Source organism: Trichomonas vaginalis, chromosome III (genome assembly GCF_026262505.1).
Source record: "Trichomonas vaginalis G3 chromosome III, whole genome shotgun sequence".
NCBI lineage: Eukaryota > Parabasalia > Trichomonadida > Trichomonadidae > Trichomonas > Trichomonas vaginalis.
This window is the reverse complement of record NC_067205.1, coordinates 26,401,825-26,420,770: the sequence shown is the minus strand read 5'-3', so window position 1 is coordinate 26,420,770 and position 18,946 is coordinate 26,401,825. Positions and strand designations below refer to the sequence as shown.

At 34.4% G+C, this 18,946-nt stretch overlaps 10 protein-coding genes and 2 pseudogenes across 12 annotated transcripts, besides 1 other annotated feature; 3 read left to right on the top strand and 9 right to left on the bottom strand.

Annotated features, from left to right (window-relative positions):
• Nucleotides 1–18,946: part of a mobile genetic element that runs on past both edges of the window.
• On the bottom strand, nt 664–1,134 carry TVAGG3_0768640 (uncharacterized protein; the record flags this gene model as incomplete). The annotated part of the gene is made up of 1 exon (XM_001295373.2): nt 664–1,134. The coding sequence occupies one exon, from the start codon at nt 1,132–1,134 to the stop codon at nt 664–666; it is 471 nt and encodes a 156-aa protein (XP_001295374.2).
• On the bottom strand, nt 1,165–1,875 carry TVAGG3_0768630 (uncharacterized protein; the record flags this gene model as incomplete). The annotated part of the gene is made up of 1 exon (XM_051245900.1): nt 1,165–1,875. One exon carries the CDS (start codon nt 1,873–1,875, stop codon nt 1,165–1,167), a length of 711 nt encoding a protein of 236 aa, XP_051092487.1.
• TVAGG3_0768620 (uncharacterized protein) lies at nt 2,767–3,201 on the bottom strand (the record flags this gene model as incomplete). The annotated part of the gene is made up of 1 exon (XM_051245899.1): nt 2,767–3,201. The coding sequence occupies one exon, from the start codon at nt 3,199–3,201 to the stop codon at nt 2,767–2,769; it is 435 nt and encodes a 144-aa protein (XP_051092486.1).
• On the top strand, nt 3,247–3,519 carry TVAGG3_0768610 (uncharacterized protein; the record flags this gene model as incomplete). The annotated part of the gene is made up of 1 exon (XM_051245898.1): nt 3,247–3,519. The coding sequence occupies one exon, from the start codon at nt 3,247–3,249 to the stop codon at nt 3,517–3,519; it is 273 nt and encodes a 90-aa protein (XP_051092485.1).
• Nucleotides 3,544–4,401, top strand: TVAGG3_0768600 (uncharacterized protein; the record flags this gene model as incomplete). The annotated part of the gene is made up of 1 exon (XM_051245897.1): nt 3,544–4,401. One exon carries the CDS (start codon nt 3,544–3,546, stop codon nt 4,399–4,401), a length of 858 nt encoding a protein of 285 aa, XP_051092484.1.
• On the bottom strand, nt 5,377–6,919 carry TVAGG3_0768590 (organellar and viral DNA polymerase type B; the record flags this gene model as incomplete). Its single annotated transcript, XM_051245896.1, has 1 exon — nt 5,377–6,919. A coding segment is annotated over one exon (1,543 nt), but the record flags the coding sequence as incomplete, so codon positions are not given.
• TVAGG3_0768580 (organellar and viral DNA polymerase type B) lies at nt 7,290–8,362 on the bottom strand (the record flags this gene model as incomplete). Its single annotated transcript, XM_051245895.1, has 1 exon — nt 7,290–8,362. A coding segment is annotated over one exon (1,073 nt), but the record flags the coding sequence as incomplete, so codon positions are not given.
• On the bottom strand, nt 9,062–9,888 carry TVAGG3_0768570 (annotated as a pseudogene). Its single transcript has one exon. A coding segment is annotated over exon 1 (827 nt).
• On the top strand, nt 9,996–10,370 carry TVAGG3_0768560 (uncharacterized protein; the record flags this gene model as incomplete). The annotated part of the gene is made up of 1 exon (XM_051245894.1): nt 9,996–10,370. One exon carries the CDS (start codon nt 9,996–9,998, stop codon nt 10,368–10,370), a length of 375 nt encoding a protein of 124 aa, XP_051092481.1.
• Nucleotides 12,790–13,875, bottom strand: TVAGG3_0768550 (integrase core domain containing protein family; the record flags this gene model as incomplete). The annotated part of the gene is made up of 1 exon (XM_051245893.1): nt 12,790–13,875. The coding sequence occupies one exon, from the start codon at nt 13,873–13,875 to the stop codon at nt 12,790–12,792; it is 1,086 nt and encodes a 361-aa protein (XP_051092480.1).
• On the bottom strand, nt 13,900–15,768 carry TVAGG3_0768540 (annotated as a pseudogene). Its single transcript has one exon. A coding segment is annotated over exon 1 (1,869 nt).
• Nucleotides 15,988–17,151, bottom strand: TVAGG3_0768530 (uncharacterized protein; the record flags this gene model as incomplete). The annotated part of the gene is made up of 1 exon (XM_051245892.1): nt 15,988–17,151. A coding segment is annotated over one exon (1,164 nt), but the record flags the coding sequence as incomplete, so codon positions are not given.

Genomic DNA, 18,946 nt, shown 5'->3' with positions numbered 1-18,946 from the left:
CTTTCTCTAACTTCTTAACGTACAATTTACATAACTTACCTTCGTCATCGTATGGTTTAATGATATAACTATTTCTATCTTTATACACAGTCAATGAAAAGTCAACTGGTCTCGGATGTATTTGAAAGAACATGTTATGCTCAGGAAGGAAGAATAAATGTTTAAATGTATGTTTGTTATACTTCGAATTTGTATGAGTTGCTTTTGTTCTGTCATTTACATCCAAATAAACTTAAAAATAAACTTAAAAATAAACTTAAAATTAATGATATCACCACCCTCACACGTATGAAAACATAGCGCAAAAATAAATTTAGGTGAAGTGGTGAAATCTCACCTCTTTTTTCACCTCTTTTTTCACCTCATGAATTCATTGCTTTATAACTCTCTTCCTTTCTCCAACTCTTCTAACTTCTTCCTAAGTTCAGCAATGTTGTCCTCATGAAGTTTAATCTTCCTTAATATACCTTCTCTATCTAATGGTTGCTTTATCTTTCTAAACTGAACTCTACCATCCTTCATAGTATGAACGTAAAAACCTTCTGGAACCGCTCCTGATTTAATGTATTCTACCAAAAATTTTTGTTTCATTGCTTCAGTGACTTTAGTCGTCATTTTACTCTAAATAAAATGTTCAAATAAAATAAAACTAACATTATTTTTTCAGTAAGGAAACGCAGGAGTTTTACGATTTATTTGAGGAGTAGGTTCTGGTTTAAATGTTGGAGTCGGTTTTGGAGTTGACTTTTGAACAGGAGTTTGTACTTTCATAGGTTCAGGAGTCATTGAAGGTGTTGTTTGTGAAGGCGTTGGTTTTGACGTTGGTTTTGGCGATGGTGTCGGAGTTTGTTCAAATTCAGCTACTTCAGTATTATTTATAACATTTGCTTTATTTCTTTTCAACATCATTACTGCTCCTGCTGTAGCTAGCAAACCTAGTGGGAGACCATATTTTATATAAGGACTTGACCAAATGCTATTTTTGACAGGAGCTGGTGGAACACCTAACCTTGGTGAGACTGCTCTTTGCCATTGTGCAGCTCGTAAGAAATATTCAATAGGTGCTCCATAATCGTTTGGTAAAGTTTGTTTCATAGATGGTGAAGGTTCACGAGAGCTTGATGAAGAACTCATTTATAAGCTTTAAAAATAAACGTTCATCCTTTATTCCTCACTGTCGTCCGTGGCTAAGTTATAGTCGTCAAGTCTTATTATTGGTATGCCTGACTGTCTTACTTGTATTGCAAAGCAACAATCCCTCATAAATCCAATAAGTGGCTTTGGTACGTTTTCAGTTGCTAGTTCAATAGGTCCTTTAACAGACAATTTGTATGTTATTGGAGCAGTAGATGTTTGACCTTGCTGGAAGCAAAAGTCCACTTCTGTTGGAAAACCACATAAGAAATGTGTGTTGTCATAGCTATCCCATTTATGTTCCACACTACCATCATCCACCAATGACCTCATAACATCTTCATTAAATCCAATCATATCATTGTTTGTATTGCAAGCGTTCGCAACCATTTCATAAAATACAGGTCCATATGATTTTTCAGGTTCTGCAGGCATATTTCCATAAGCTCCCATGGAAAGCTGAAGATATTTAAACTTAGGGTTCTCAAAATTAACATAATAGTTGTCTTTCTTTCTAAATAGTGCCCAAATACTTTTAACATTAATAGGCGTATAAGCTGCTGTAAATGTTGCACTTGAACTATCTGTATTCTTTGAGAATGAACCGTCCATAGGAATCCAATCCATAACTTTAACAGGAAAACATAAAGCCTCGTTTGTATAATGTTCTACAAGTTCTGTATAAATGTTAGGGTCTAAAGAGAATGACTTTGGATGAATGAAACATTCATTAAAATCCATCTTTGTTCGAAATAGTTGCTGGTTTACAGTTGTAATAGTAACTGTTCCACTAGCTTCTACTGCCTTCGTTATCATAGTGAATGGTTCATTCCATGGAACAAATTTATTTGTCGGTGGATTTGAATCTGAAGCAAATGCAACTTTAAGAGTTGGATTGAAAGCAATGATATCATTTACAGATATAGATGTGCATTGTAAGGCGTCGCTACTGAACTTTACTTTAAGCTGAATGTTTCCTGCAAAAGCTGGAATAAATCGAATAGCTTCTAATGGAAGGAATCTTCTAACAGGAATTCTTAAACGAAGCTTAAAATCAAATGATTTTCCTGCTGTAATTGGACCACTAACAATTTGTCCTGTTCTGCATGTTCCCGAATGACTCCATACATCTTCATGTCGAGTCTTTGAAAAAACATCTACTTTCTTTATTTGTTCGGTAGTTTGTGAGTTTGAAGTTATATATGCTTCTTCTCTTGCGTTGTCTTGAGAATATACGATACGACCATTTGCAAGGATTTGATATCCAGCAACTGCATAGAAAGCGTCATCGAAACCAATCCAAAATCCTGGTGGGTTTGTTTTATTGGAACCTGAACCAATTTCTTTATCTACAATAAATTGACCTTCCATTTTATACGTAATGAATGTATTGTAAAGGTCCAACATATTTTCACCAGGAGGTGAGAGATTGAATGTTACCCATGTGTTATCTTTAGCAGTTCCAGGTTGTGATGGAATCTTTGCGTCAGAATATTTTCTATTAGTGTCACCAATTTGAACTGCATTGTCTATGATATCGAAATATGAGCGAATCTGATGAATATGCTCTGCTGGAGTAAATTCGTTTAACTGTTCGTTCTGCATGTATTTACTTCAGATAAAAATATCTATTTACTTCATTATTCTCACTCTTCTTCTTGGCATTCGTGGTGGAAGTTGTTTCTTGACATTTTCAATGAACTGTACATTCTCTTTTGTCTCAACTTCTTTCACTGGCGGGTCAGGGTTCTTTGACTCGGTTTGTTTTTCAATGAAATTCACGAACTTTGCAATAAGCTCTTGGTTCGTTATTGAAAGTACATCTGGCTTCTTTTCTTCTTGTTCTTTTGGTGGCTCAGTTTGAACAGAAGGTTTTATATGGGCTTCGTGGACTTCACCCTTGCCATGCACCTTAATGTTGTCGCTCTCTGCATTCGCTAATGGTACCTTTCTTTTTCTTACGTATATTTTACCATCTTTACTCTGACTTACGTAATAGAAAGGATGTTGTATTCCTCTTGCGTCATTTAATATAATAGACTCTCGCTCTGATTTTGACAAGCTCATTTTACATCGGTTAAAGTTTTAAGTTAGTTTTTTATCTACAGTCAAATGACTCAGACAAGTCATATGGACAAGACCCAAGGGGTCATAGATGTTGAAGCATTGAAGAAAGAAATTCGCGAGCAAATTTTATCCGAACTGAAGGAACAAAAACAAGAACAAAAGCCAGAGAGACCAAAGAGAAAACTTAGTGAAAAACAACTAGCTGCATTAGCTGCTGGAAGACAGAAGAACCCACGTTTGCTGGCGAAAAAAGCTAGAGAAGAAGCAAAAGCAAAGGAAGAACAAAAAGCAAAGGAAGCTGAAGCAAAGAAAGAGTAAATGGTTTATTTTTATCCAAACTAAATGTATAGACAAATACCTTTATCTGTTGCGTTCAGTAGTGAAAACCCTGACGTCAAAATAAAGGGGAACAGAGTAACGTTTAAGTTTCCAACAGACTGGATTGTGAACATAAATGAAGAGAAGTACATTGGCATAACATCTATGTATATAACACGTGCTTTCAGAAAGGTTGACTTTATACTTCAAGTCGAGATAGAAAATGACGAACAGTCTTTAAGCGCCCAAAACATTCACATATACAAATACTTTAAAGACGATACAACATTGTTGCAATGTATGATTTCATTTAATGAGATGTTCGAGAAAAAGTTCAACATTGAAGTACAAACTTTACAGCCTTTACGTGAGTTTCTTGCACAACTGAAGGAAGAAGGTAGTCAGCCACAACTTATAGACTTTCATTATGAATTTAATGAAAATGAAGATGGAACACATGACTGTCAATTCATTGTATTCTCACCATTCAATGAAGTCGCTAAAAAGAAAGAAAATCCATTACGTATAAGATTTCAAATCTCCGAACCAAGTGATGATTTTAAGAATGTTTTCAATTATGATGCAATGCTTCCGAGGAAAAATGAATTTTCAAAGATTGTAACACCTGGCATTTGGGATAGAAAGCAAGCAATACTTTACTCTAATATAGCCAAAGGCGTTGAAAATGAGTTCATTGGTCATACAAGAACTTCACCACTTCCTAACCCTAAATACTATAAATTAACTGGCTTCAATCGTGAGTTTTGGATAGACATGTTCTCCACTCATGACCATAAATGTCCAGTGTTCTTGCCTCCAGATGGGAAGGACTGTCTCTACATTGAAGCACAACTCTTAAACTCTACCATCGCAGTATTGTAAAATCTACGCTAGCTTTATTTTTATCACGAATGACCTCATTGCTGACAAAAATAAGCCGCTAGCGGCAAGGGCGAAGCCCATGACCTCAGAACTTCAACTTACGAATAAAGCTTGTTTTAGTCGTTATTGAAAAGTTGAACTTTTCAGCAAAGCAAGGTTGACATGACTTACATAAGTCGAATGCAATCTCTTGACCATCATAAAGTGCTTTGTAAAGTTTCATTAAACTGAACTCAGAGTCTTTGTCATATGTTCCAACAGGTATGTGAATGTTCTTATCTTCATTGTAATAGCATTGTATAGCTTCAGGAAACATTTCATTAGCGGTTAAAGCAATAACATCTTGCTTCACGCCTTTCATTCTGCAGTGAAATGCAACTTCATTTAAATCGTTAGTGAGTAAGTCTATGTAGGTCTTCTTTCCACAGAAAATACTTTTATAAGCTAAACTTTGTTTTCCAGGTGTTATTTCTGCAAAGTCGCTATGAAATTGACCAAGGTTCTTTCCTATAAGTTCGCGACCATATCTCTTCTTAAACTCTGCTGCAAGCTTTGGTATGTCTTCATTATATAAGTGCATACTGTCGGTATCCTGGTAAAAGATTTGAAGACCCATATCTTCAGCAGTACAGAATACTTCATTCATAATACGTTTTGACATAGACAGAATATTAACACCAAGTGGACAGAAGTTAAAGTGTCTGCAAATGCTTTTCGTTAGCTTGAAAATAGTTTTATCTGAACCATCCAAACCTTCGAACTTCACTATATGGTTGTAATTTCTTATAGCATATCTTATAGCATCTTTGTCATTTACTATGGTTATTTTTGACTCAATAGGAGATAGAATAGTTTTGCCATAAATGCTGTTCAGAATGAGTTTTATAATTTCTTGTAAGGGGTTTCCTTCTTTCTTATACTTTAACCTTAACTCAAACAACTTCTTTACTTCATCTCTTATTCTCATATCTCTGTTTCCATCGTAATAGTATCCTTGCAACACTTCACATTTGACACATTGATATTTTATGAGGTCTTGTAATGTTATATGGTCAACATACATGAGACAGCAAGTGTTTGAACTTCTTGGAACGTTAAGTTCTGGATTTAGTTCAGGGTCGCAAACTATTAAATGAAAGTGTCTGGGTATACCAATCTCTGTTATCTTAATGAGAACAAAGAAGCCAGACATAAACTTTTCACCAATGGGTTCCTTTTGGTCATCATCGAATAAATGTCTCATGAGATACTCTGTGCTTAACATTTCTTCCTTCAATACTTTTGGAATACCTTCTAAAGTATAAAGTCTTGCTATAGCTGAAGGATATAATGAAACAGTGTCGAAGTCAGCAATGAGTTTCTTTTTGCTCTTTTGTTTCATGTTATCTGACAACATACATCTTCCACCTTGAATGCATCTCGAAATAAATTCTCTTGGTTTATTTGAGAGGTCATAAAGATTTCCATTCGGGAAGTATACTCTGTTCTCAAACAATTTGTTAGCAATAGAACAAATACTAACGTAGTCATAAACGTTTAAATCAAACTCTTTCAATAAGTCATTGCGGAACTTTACAAAACCTTCTCTTAAAATTCTTACATCTTGTTTGCAGTAAAACGTGCTATATTTTTCTAAGTCGAAGTGGTTTTCATCTATTCTGCAACCTTTGATGGAATCTATGTTTTTCATGAATGTATCTGCATCATGGATAAACTTACATGCTTCAGAAATGACACCAGTTCTGTTGTCATTTGCTAACAAAACACTGCTGTAGTAGTTATATGGAAATACTTCTTTCGGTCCTGTTTGTAAGTTAAACATAGCAGGAAATAGTTTAAGCTTCTTATTTATAACACTGTAAGAGTCTTTTATAATAATTGCCCGTCCTTTATATAAACCAGTTATTTGCATTGTTCGTGAACCTTTAATGATGGGAGTTCCTTTCACTTCTGTCATGTGTCTTAAGATGAAGTTTATGTCATAACTGAGGTTGTGGAAATATATTAAACTCTTGTCAGGAAGTCTTTCCAAAAATTCTGTTGCACAGTTTTGACCCCAAATGCTTTCACTCACTGAACCATCTTCACTGTCATAACAGATGTTAAAAGCTTTATGAAAGCCGTCTGTGCTACACTCAAAGTCAGCAAAGAAAACGTGCTCAGGAATGAATTTACATTTAGCTTTATTTACTTCTTTTGACTCTGCTTTCTTCTTCAGTTGTACACAATACTTTGGAGCATATGTCAAATCTTTAAATGGTGCAAGGTTCTGTTTATATAAGTCAGTAGTATATGTGAAAAGTTCTCCATAAGAAATAGGTTCGAAATATTTGCACTCCCACAATGTTTTCATAACATCCCATAGCGGTGTTGTTCTATCATAACGAACTACATATTTATCTTCTCTCTTTGTATAAATCTTCATCTGTTTCTCAATGTTCATTCCACCACACTCCTTCAAGATTTCTATATAGTTTCGAATGAAGTATGTTGTCATTGGTAATCTTTCATTTAGCATGTAGTGGTCTTCAACAAGAAGTAAGTCAATAGTTCTAACAGTTTCGCATTCTTTTGGTATATATCTCTTTATTTCATTATGTCTTGAGTCATTGAAATAACCAATGGTAACATTAAATGCTATACCTGTTGAATCGGAAATTTCTTGTACTTTACTTTGAGGAAAGTCTCTAACACGAATGACTTCTCTCATGTGGTCAATAGTTTCTTCATTTACTCCAGCCTGAATGCAAGCATAAACGAAACAATTGTCCTCTGTCATAAGTGTTGCAGTTCTTTTGTTCAGTTCATTGAAGATTTGGTAGCGTTCAAGATTTATAGGTAATGTGCAAAGATACTTCCAGAACTGACCGCTTCTCTTCTTATAAAACTTCTTTTCACCATTATCTTTCCAAAAGCTTTCTATAAGTGCTGGGTTTCCTGTTTGCTTAAGAGCTTCCAAAATGGCTTTCTGGTCATTTGTCAGTGTGCTTTCATCTCTATATGGTCTCTTTTTTGGTTTGCCTTTCTTTACATCTGACATCGTTAAGCCTTCATATTCTGTTAAATCATACATCTTTATTTCGGTAAGATTCTTTATGTTTGTCAAGAAGAAGTCATAGTGCATTTCAACAATACCTGCAGCATTTGCTTCTATCTCTGATATAAAGTTCTCCTTCAAGAGCTGATGTAGTAATGTTCCAATATTATTGAGGTTTAACGTAGAACATTCATACTTTCCACCAAGTTTATAACATACCATCCATCTCTGTTGCGAGTTTATTTTAATTTTCTCTAAGAGTCTCATGAAAACCTTACCGAAATGTTTGTGTAAGTAGTCTCTGTTTGGTTCATCTAAAGCTTCGATGTTAAAGTCAATGAGTCTATTGCCTGACTTCACATTTCTCTTCCTATTCTCTTCATCTTTCTTTAACCATCTCTCACCTTCTTTTGGTTTGTCGTCAATGGAACGAATGACATCGTTAGCTTTGCGAACTTGTTCTATAGCACTTTTAAACATCTCTCTTCTCTGTTGTTTCAGTGTGTCATCTCTCTTTCGTGTTTCACCAACGTTTGCATGGGCTACGCCCGCGCCGTCATGCGGCTTTGTTATGTCAAACATCTCTCTTCTTACTTCATGAGGTACAGCTCTTCTTGTTTCACCAACGTTTGCATTTGTTATGTCAAACATCTCTCTTCTTACTTCATGAGGTACTGAACGTCTATGATATAAGTCAATAGCAATGTCATTTAAAGGAAATGCTCTTGCATGGACTTCGTCCTCGCCGCGTTGCGGCTTTATGAACTCATGAATTCTATCATAACTTATTGCACCATTATAGTCTTTAATGAAGTCAGCGAGTGCTTTTTTGTTTGTTGCGTAATGCTTTGCAACATCTATATTAGCTTCTGTAAGAAGTTGTTTTATTTCCGAGTGTTCTAACTTAGACAACTTCCGATACATCTTTAGTAGGAAATAAAAAAATATTTTTTGAAAAAATTAGATTAGATTTTTTTTAAGTTATTTTTCAAAATAATTTAATATTTTTATTTTAATGAAACACATGCAAGATTGCAAGTTCTTTTCATACAATGCTCTCGCTACTGCCATCAAGAATGAGTTCAATAATGCTTCAAACGTTAATGTTATCTTTAACAAGAAGTTTGTGAAAGAATCTAAGTTTGGTCAGTATGTCAGACCATTAGCTATCGTCATTGACCGCAAACGTTATACTTCACAAGAGTTAGCAGTAGTTTTGAAACAAAAGGGTTTCTTCGTGAATGTCAAAGATACACACTATACTGTCATAAAGAACTCCAACATTGACTTCTTCAGTATTGCTATGAATCTTTCCGAACAGAAAGAATATAAGAAGGGTGAAACATCTGTGAAATATTATCCTTCATCTCTGAAGACAATAACGAACAAAGATGTTATACAAAAGTTCTTACCAAAGGTTGAAGAAGCTTCAATTGACATTGACGAAGGAAGTGAAATGGTTGAAGAAATTGACCCTGAAGCTATTTAACCAAAAATATATTTTTGGTGAAGAGGTGAGATATCACCTAGCCGCTTTGCGGCTCTGACCCTTTGGGTCTTTTTTTCACCTCATTCTCTCTTCGTTAATGTTGTCGTGACTTCTTCGTTAATGTTGTCGTGACTTCATTCTTCCTCTTTGAAGTTATCGAAATATTCTGTTATTTTTTCTTCAGTAATGTTAAGTCTTCTTTGAAGGTAAGTATTGTGCAACCTTTGATGTCATAGTGTGTTTGAGGAAGAGTATTTTTGACAATTTCTTTTATTTGCTCATTCGGTGTCATTGAAATCGGTAAGTTTTCACGATAGAACCAGTTTCTGTCAGATTTATATATTTTAGCAAGGTCGTAAAAGCTTTTGTTGTTTCTTCTGACTAAATGCAACATAACCATATCTCTATCTTCTTCTTTCTCCAACTCTTCAGTATAAATCATATACTTATAACTCTTTTCCTTTCCTTTTGGTACTGAACGTGGTATTCTTTTCTGTATGCTTTTGTCTTTGGATTCAATGACTTCATCTTTTGCTTGAAGTTTCTTTTCCATCTCTCCACGTTCTGCTTTATATAGTTCATCTAACATCATGAAAATATAACAAGCATAACGAGGTGAAGCCCACATTGCTACAGCATTTACTAAAAGTCTATGAACATAATAACCTTTCAAACCAGGTGCCAAATTCTTGCGATTTTCGTACGGAATCTCTTCCCTCGGTTTTCCGAGGGAAGCAATCATATGAGGAAATTCTTCTAAAAGTTCTTTTGCCTGTTGGTTTTCAAACCAATGATATGCTTGCTTTGTAGAACGAAGAGCGTTCATTATACTTTGCATTTGATACATATCATCTTTGACTGAACGAATGAGTCTCAATTGTTTGTTATATTGTATGTATTCGTATTCTTCATTTATGGCTTCATGAACGATAGCAGTTGTTGTGTTCTCTAATGTTGACATTACTGTTCTTACATACAGGATAAAAAAATAAATAAAATAAAAACTAACTTTATTTTTTCTGAGATAAACACTATTTCTTCACAACATTAAATTTTATCCTGTATGAAATGACTTTAAAAAGATTATTGACTGACTTCGAATACTATCTCATTGACGCACTGACAGACCCTCAAAACTGTGTTGAAAGTTCTTTAAGCTTTAAGATTGAAGGTACGACGCATTTTGTCTTCACTTACGTATTGAAAGAATATGACCGTTATCATAACGAAGTGAATCAAACACTAATAAAATTTGTAGATAAAAAATTGGTTAACAATGAATATTTTAAACGTGAAGACCCAAACACTGCTGGAGATGATGAAGAATACAGACAAGTTATTGAAAAAAATAACGCAAGATTAGATGCAATAGAAAAGAAGTTTAATGAATGTCTTACAAACACGTATGAATATCTTATGCAGTGGGAAGCCAGATGGAAATAAATTTACGTCAAATATGCAATTTATAAAATCTTATGTCGACAGGCTACGTAGCACAGTGGTCTAAGGTGGTGTTATGGAGGGGTCAAGGTCTGTGGTTCGAACCGCGACAGCGCCGTATTTTCTTATTTTCTTTATTTGTCTTGTTTGTCGTGAATAAAAAGTGTCATAAAAGTGCTCTATCTTCCACGGGAATAAATAAAAAATTTACTTTATTTCTTCTTTATTTCTTTGTTCCCGTGGAAGAAGGGTTTTGCTGTTTTTTCTCAGCCGAAATCAATGATTTTTTCATTTTTGGAATCCTTAGCGAATGAGGAATCTTTTCTCTCGTGGAAGCTTTGACCAAAAATATATTATAGGTGAAGAGGTGAGATGTCACCTCTTTTTTCACCCTCGTGACTTTGTCATAACTTCTTCGTAAATGCTTTGTCATAACTTCTTCGTAAATGCTTTGTCATAACTTCTTCGTAAATGAGTGTAAATGACCAAAAATATATTATAGGTGAAGAGGTGACATCTCACCTGTTTTCTCACCTAATTTCTCACCCTCATGAATTTGTCATAACTTCTTCGTAAATGCTTTGTCATAACTTCTTCGTAAATGCTTTGTCATAACTTCTTCGTAAATGAGTGTAAATGACCAAAAATAATGTTTAGGTGAAGTGGTGACATCTCACCTGTTTTCTCACCTCTTTTCTCACCTCATGAATTTTCCCGAAATAAAAAATAACGCTAATTTTATTTTTATTTATTTTTTTATTTTGTATGTAAAGATATGATTTCAACAATCGGCACAACAACAATTCAAGCCGCGAACGGCGGGACTCTGTCCACAACAACTTCACCAAACTCGTTAGTCATGAATCCAACATCTATGTTAGTAGAGATGAAAAGCTTCATTCCTTCTTCATATACTTTCGAAACAAAAATCCAGAAGATAAAGCAAGAACTTTTAACAAGTAATTTAGACTGTAGTGCGAAAGATGAAACAAATGAACAGTATCTTTATGAAATGCAGGACATTATTGACCATTTACCTAAACTACCTGAAATTCAGCATCAAAAACTAACTATTCCTGAATTCGATGAAATAGAAGTGAAACCAACTGACTCAGTAGAAATAAAGAAGTTCATTCGAAAGGTAAACTATGAGTTTCTAGGATTTCATTGCAACCATAAGGTTATGGACAAAGATTGCGACATGGTATATAAGAATGTTTCTGACATATATAAATCCGGGGAGTTTAAGACCTACGATAACTTTGTTTCGTTAGTTGCTGAATGTGTATGGCAGATAAGAGATAAAGATAGAAGAGGTAAAATATGGAACGAACAGATAAGACCAACTGCTTTTGAGTTAAAGAAAACCATTGACGCCTTAGTTGTTTTAGCAGGTAAGGTTTCAGAATATAACGCAAAAATGAATCCGCAATGTTCTAAATGTAAAGCAGCAATTAGGAAATATAACTACTCCGTCAAAGAGATAGAAAGAATGCGAAACGACTATGCAGACTTAAAGAAAGAAGCAGAAAAGCCAGCAGAAAATAAAATGGACATGTTAGCATTTCTGAACAAAAACTATCCAACTGCTGACGATTTCCTTCTATCTGACGTCAAGAAGAAATAAAGAAACTTTCGGCATTGTTAAAACTTTTGACATACTGACAGAAGAAATAGAAGCTACGAAATTGTTTAGGATTTCAAATATACATCGTACAATTCATGTAAAACGCTTGTGAAAAACTGGGGTGAGAAAACAGAGAAAACGGGTGACATCTAGCACACAGGTGAGAAAACGGGTGACATCTCACCTCTTCACCTATAATATATTTTTGCTTTAATTAAATGCTTTCCGGAAACGTCGATGAAAATCATATGGACAAATTATATGAAAAAATTAATAATGATTACCCCTCATTAACCAGGGAAATGACGGATTCTATAGTTCGTAAATTCGATGAAATACAGGATATGTGGTTCGACAGATTCGACATGAACGATAAGGAAAAGAGAAAGAACGATAACAATTTACTTACTAAAAGAATCCTAAAATCTAAAATAGGTGAAGCTTCAACATTTAACACAGTACATAACTTTTACACCGCTGTTTATATTTTCAATAATTTATTTAACGATGAACGAGAAAGAAAAAGTATGTTTAACGGAAGAAATGAATATGATTTTATCCTTTGTGCTGTTCGGGATGTTGACATGAAACTAAAGAAAATATTCTTATTACAAGATGACACGGTTGAAGATGAAGTCAATGAGTTTTTTAAATCGTGATTTAAATGAAATTGATGAAGTTATGACCGAATGTTATAAAAAGTTCAAGAGGTGAAAAAAGAGGTGAGAAAACAGGTGAAATCTCACCTCTTCACCTAAATTATATTTTTGTCTGATTTACATCCAACGAAAAAGTTTAGAAGAATTTTCTTATTCTTTCTGGCATGTTTTTATCTTTCCAGTACTCCCGCTCTAATGGTCCCAGATGAGTTGGTTTAGATTCTCTCAAGTTCTTAGATGGTATAACATCTTCAACGCCTCCTTCATATCTTACTTTATAAGTGTCATCGTTTGTGTTATAGTCAAGTATTTCAATAACCACTCCTCGCTTTGCTTCGTCAATGGTTTCAGCAAGTTTGCCATTACTACTTTCGACTAATTTATGTCGAGGGTAAAATGCTATGGAGTCGTCAGCAGCTTTTATAAGATATCCATTACCTTGCGTAGAGTCTACGATATAATAATTTCGACTTAACCTTAAACGTTTCTTTGTCAATGGTTTGTCGTCAAGAACTACACGAACTTTTGTACCAGGAATGAGAGTAAATTGTGTTGAATTTCTGATATTTTGTGTTTGGCTTCGTTTCTTTTGTATATACTTTTCTTCTTGTTGTTGTGTCATTGAATTTGGTGTATGTCCTGTTGTAGAATGTGTTGAGGAATTATATACTTCGAGAAAATGTTTCATTGTTTCTTCGGTAAAGTCTCGCTCTTGATTTAAATCTCTGAGAGTCCTTATGAAGCGGTTAATGATACCGAGTATGTTATGGTTATGGTCTTCAGTAGTGTAGTGAGTTATGTTATGCTTAATGAGAAATTCTGTGATTTCGTTGCTGAGGTATGCACCGTCTTGGTCTGATGTTAAAATACTTGGGCTATGTTCTGCTACAAACTTTTGTAAAACTCTTAACACTTCATGAGTTCCTTTATTTCTCATTATATACGCATATGCTTTACGAGTGTTAACATTTATGAAGATGAGGAATGGTTTATGTCCTCCTTTTCTGCTTTGAATGAGAGTGTCAAATTGGTATGCGTCAGGAGTGTTGGAGTAAATTGGTAAAAAGTAGTCGTAAGGATTTATTTTTGTTTGATGTACAACATTTTTGTCAAAGAACCTTTTCACTTCAGCTCTGTTAGTAAATCCCGAACTCTTTGCAGCTTCATTGAACTTCTTAAATGACCTCCATGGATGTTGTTCGAATACTTCTTTCAAGCTCATTTATGTAAAGTTAAAGATTTTAACCAACTCGTATCCAAGCGTGCATTGTTATATAAGGAGGCATATAATCTTTTCCATTACCTGCTGGGTCTGTAATACCAGCTACAACATGTGTATGATTTCCTGCAGTTCCACAGAAAATACCTGTGCTAACATCTTTGGGGTCAGTTGTGATATCATATCTATGCATTCCCTGTCTATCCGAACCCGCTGCAAGATTTGTATAACCTCTTTTTGTTATTGAATGTGAATGGTTTCCTTCCACAGATGTTCTTCCACTGAACCTATGCATATGTGAAGGAAGGTTTTCAATACCTATTTTCTTTGAACCTCCCATCTTCATTGACTGCGTATTAGTGTAGAATGGAAAACTGTCAACTATTTCATACCATCTACCACCAAATAAAGTGTTTGGATTTATTGGATTCATAGACGTATAAACAGCTCCTATAGGATATATTAAATCATATATGCTCATAACTCTATAAACATATTCTAAAGAACTTATGTCATTAAATACCATTTGGAATGTATCTCCCGGATGAAATGTTGCATTTGTTCCACTTTTATAATGTAATGTTAGTTCAATAGAATTATCCAAGAAAAATTCAAAAGTATCTGGTTGAAGACCTCTAACAAATTCAAATGGAGTTGCTGGTTCACCATTTATAATTTCTGTTGTAAATGTCATTGTATCTGGTTTCGAAAATTTCTTTGTTAGTTCTGCATCCACATAAGTTTTATCTGCTTTCTTGTCTAACATTGCTGGTAGTTCATATGCTTCAAAGTTTCTGGCATGATCTTCGGTATTCCTGCAACTCTTATCTAAATTGTTAAGAGTATCTTTTACGCTTGTACTCGGATTCTCTAAAGGTGCACTTGAACCAAGGTCAAAGTTCAATATTATGTCGTCTGCTCTAACAGTAGTGAAGGATTTATGTGTATGGTTCTTGTCTGCTTTCTTGTCATATAAATCTTGAGCAGTGAATTTAATATTATGTTCATCCTTCATGACATAAACATCTTTACATCTAATGTTTCTCATCGTCGTTATGTCGTCATCCGATGTTAAACCTTGTGGAAAGTTAGGAGGTTTACAATATAATGCATCCCCACCAGTTTCTTCAACCGTTCCTTCAATACTTTCTATAGCAACAGTTGTGAAGGATTTATGTGTATGGTTCTTGTCTGCTTTCTTATCTAACATTGCTGGTAGTTCATGTGCTTCAAAGTTTCTGGCATGACTTTCAATGTTCCTGCAACTGTTATCTAAACTGTTAAGAGTATCTTTTACGCTTGTACTTGGATTTTCTAATGGTGCACTTGAACCAAGGTCAAAGTTCAATATTATGTCGTCTGCTCTAACAGTAGTGAAGGATTTATGTGTATGGTTCTTGTCAGCTTTACTGTCTAAAGAAGTTTGAAGTTCATTTATATCGGAGATGTTGTGTTTATGAGATTTCAAAACTTTGTTCGTTGCGTCAAGTTCAACTTTGTCAGCTTTACTTTTAATAGCATCTTCAAACGTTATTTTTGCCTTAACTCTTAACATAAATCTTGGTTCAACTAATACACCATTAACAGAGAAAGTAGAGGCATAAATTTCATCGTTATAACTAAATGCTTCTGGTGCTTTACCTGTGTCATACTGTACAGTACAGCTTATGTCATAACCTTTAGCACGAATGTATTTATATCTTCTTTCATTAACATTTTTTGTCTTCGCTTCATCACTTCGTGTTAAATATCCATGGTAGTCCGTTATAATCTGTTCGTCTGAAGTTATATAATGAACGTGGTTTTTTCTGCTTTTTCGGCTAATTTCTCATTAACATCATTCACTTCTAATTCAACTCTTCCGCCAGAACTCTTATTATCATTAATCTTTTTCATTAATTCGGTAATTACGTCATAAAGACTATATTCTGTTTTCGGTTTTGTAAATAATGAGTCAAAATTTCTTTTCATCATTACATCGCTGACATTAATGATATCACCAATTCCTTTTTCATTTATTCTCTTCATTAATTCTGCAATAATGACGAATATATAATCTGTTAATTTATTCTCTTCATCGAGGGTTATAGAATGTTTTGAAATTGAATCATTAACTCCTCTAAATAAATCAATAACTTCAGGATACACGTTTTTAATGTCTTGAATAACCCGACCAGTATCCTCGCCACTATGTGGCTCTGAGCCCGTTGGGCTCTGTTGTTCATGTTCTTCGTTCCCGTCGTTACGTGGTTTTATATCTCTAACCATCATCAACGCAGCCATAACCGGAGGGTTTGTTGCTACCTGTTCGAAAATCCGTCCGTTATGTATGGTATATCTAAATAATTTCTTTGTGTTTGTTAAAACATTTGAAACAAGTCTTTTAAAACCATCTACAAAATTTCCTGTTTCACCTAATGTTCTTGCAGCATTTACAAGCTCACCCATTCCCGCTTTTGACCCCAAAAACGTCCATATTGCATTTATTTCACTCTGTATAGTTGTCCATTCAGCGAAACTAACACCCGCATTCGCTAAGCTGAAAATGAAATTCAGTGGATCGAACTTAATTCCACCTTCTTTTTCAATTTCAACGAACTCACTAACATGAGATTTTAAATATTCTTTCGTTAAAATTGTTTTCCCCGATGTTATGTCATTAACGAAACTATCACCGTCAAAAGTTAACGAATTCAATTTCGTCGTTGATGCTTTTATTTCATACACCGCTTTATCGATAGTTTTTGGCTCACCTTCTTTAGAAGCATATGAAACATTAATGAATGAATTATATGTATTCGTGAATGAATTAAAATCAATGATTTTCATTAATGACGCCTTTAATGATTCATTAACTGTTGAATCCCTTAAAACAATTAATGAACTGTCATGGGCTTCGCCCTGGTCGCTTCGGTCTGAAAGACCTTCAGGACTCAAAGAGTCCGTTTGCGACTTTATGAAAGGTACACTGCAAACCGTCGAGTTTGGATCAAATGCTGTAGTTGGTGCAGGAATATTAATGATATAAGTCATTAAATCATTAAGTGACGTAAATAATGTTGTCGTTTTTGATTTAATTTCTTTAGCATCTGTTATATATGGTAATTTTATTTCTGTAGTTTCTGAATTAAAGATATTCGCTAAAATGTTTTGTAAACTGTTTTGAACAGCTGTGTAAACCGTTGAATTCGGAACTCTTACGATTTCACCATCCTTAATAAAAGGCATTGTACATGACGTAGTGCTTGGGTCAAATCTTTCGGGATTATAATTCAACATATATTCTAACGCTTCATATACAGACCTATAAACAGTTGTGTCGTTCTTCATGACAACTTCACCATTTACAATGAATGGCATAGTGCATGGAGTTAAAATAGGGTCAAACTTTTCATAGTCCTTCCATGTTATGTATTTCTCGGTATTTCCATCAGAAATAACAATATATTTGTCAGTAAGTGTGAGAGAGTATTGACCAAAATATAAACGTTTAGCTCTGTCAGCTTCATACGCATATGCAGCAATACTCATATTTTAATGAGAATAAAATGTTGTTCTATTTGCAAAGTACAGACCCAAACGAATACGGGACAGTAAAGCTACAAACAAACTTAGGTCTTCAGAATGAAGCGCTTGCTTTCAGAGTTGTTGACTTCAATACTATCGCTTCATTCGTTATAACAGATGAAACAGATTTCATGGAGCTTGAAATAGATGGAAAGAAGCACGAAATAAGATTTCACAATAATGTAGAATATAAGATGGAAACATTAGCTGGAGTGTTAAATGCGCTCATAAATACTACAATAAACAAGGAGAACGAAGAAAACTTAATGAATGTTAAACTTATTGCAGGAGTTTTGAAGTTCAGTTATGCGAAGGAGTTTAAGATAACACGAATGAGTCATAGAGTTCAATTGCTTCTGGGAGCATACCATATGACATGTCCTTTGAAAAGTGTTGACAAAACGATTGAGATGAAATCTGTTCCATACGTATGTTATGGTAATTGTTTATACGTTGAGTCAAAAATAGCTAATGTCACAGGTATTTCAGGAGTTAATAGTAAAGGTTCAGTAGAATATAAATCCTTCTGTTATGCAGTCAATTCAATGTTCATTCCAAACGTTCCTGTCATAGTAACTCATTTAGGTAAATGGGTTCGCATTAGTCCTCATAATTTGAAAGACATGCAATTCAGACTTGTTGACTTTCAAGGAGAGCCTGTAGAACTGAAGGCACCAGTGCGAATGACTGTTGAAGTTGACTTTTTAGAAAATATTAAATGCAACAGCTTACAAGAGAACTCAGAGCTAAAAATATAAAGTATGAATGTTATGTATTAGGTCATGAACTTTGGTTATTGCTGTTTGATGAAACAAATGAGTTAGTTATGTCAGTCAAGAGAACAGAAAAAGGCGTCAAAGGCGCCGAGCGCAAAGCGCTATATTGTGTTAGTGAAAACTGCACCAAGTCAATAAGATTAGGTTTGCATTATGAAGATGAGTTCGATACTGTTGAAGAAGTTTTGGATAGATATTACAAATTGCTTTAATTTACTAAAACATATTTCAAACAAAGCTTATATTCTGTTGAAAGTTTTGTATACTCGTTCGAATATTTATACTTAAACTCAACTCCTGTAGTTCCTGGTGTTTCAATGATGCGGATGTTACCTATTTTCATGAATGGTGGCGTTTGACCACAGCATTCGATTTCAGGGTCGAGATAGTCAATGACACATTGTTTCCCTGTTATTCGTGATATAACATTTTCAAGGTCCTCCTTTGTTAGAATTATTTGGTTCTTGCTTATAAGATTTGTCAAAAGCTTCTTATCGTCTTTGAGTAAAATTGTTTGGTATAACTGAAGAAGGTAATGGTCTACGTTATCTGAAGGATTTGTTTGAACATTTGTGTAAGGGTTGTCGTTGGCTTCTCTTGAAAGAACTTGGTCCAGTGGTGGATACTCTAACTTAACATCTGATGTAGCGTTAGCGTTTGAAGCTGAGTTTAAATTCACGGATTTCAGTTCTGGTTCTTTTTCTTTCAAACACTCTGAACTATAGTTCTTT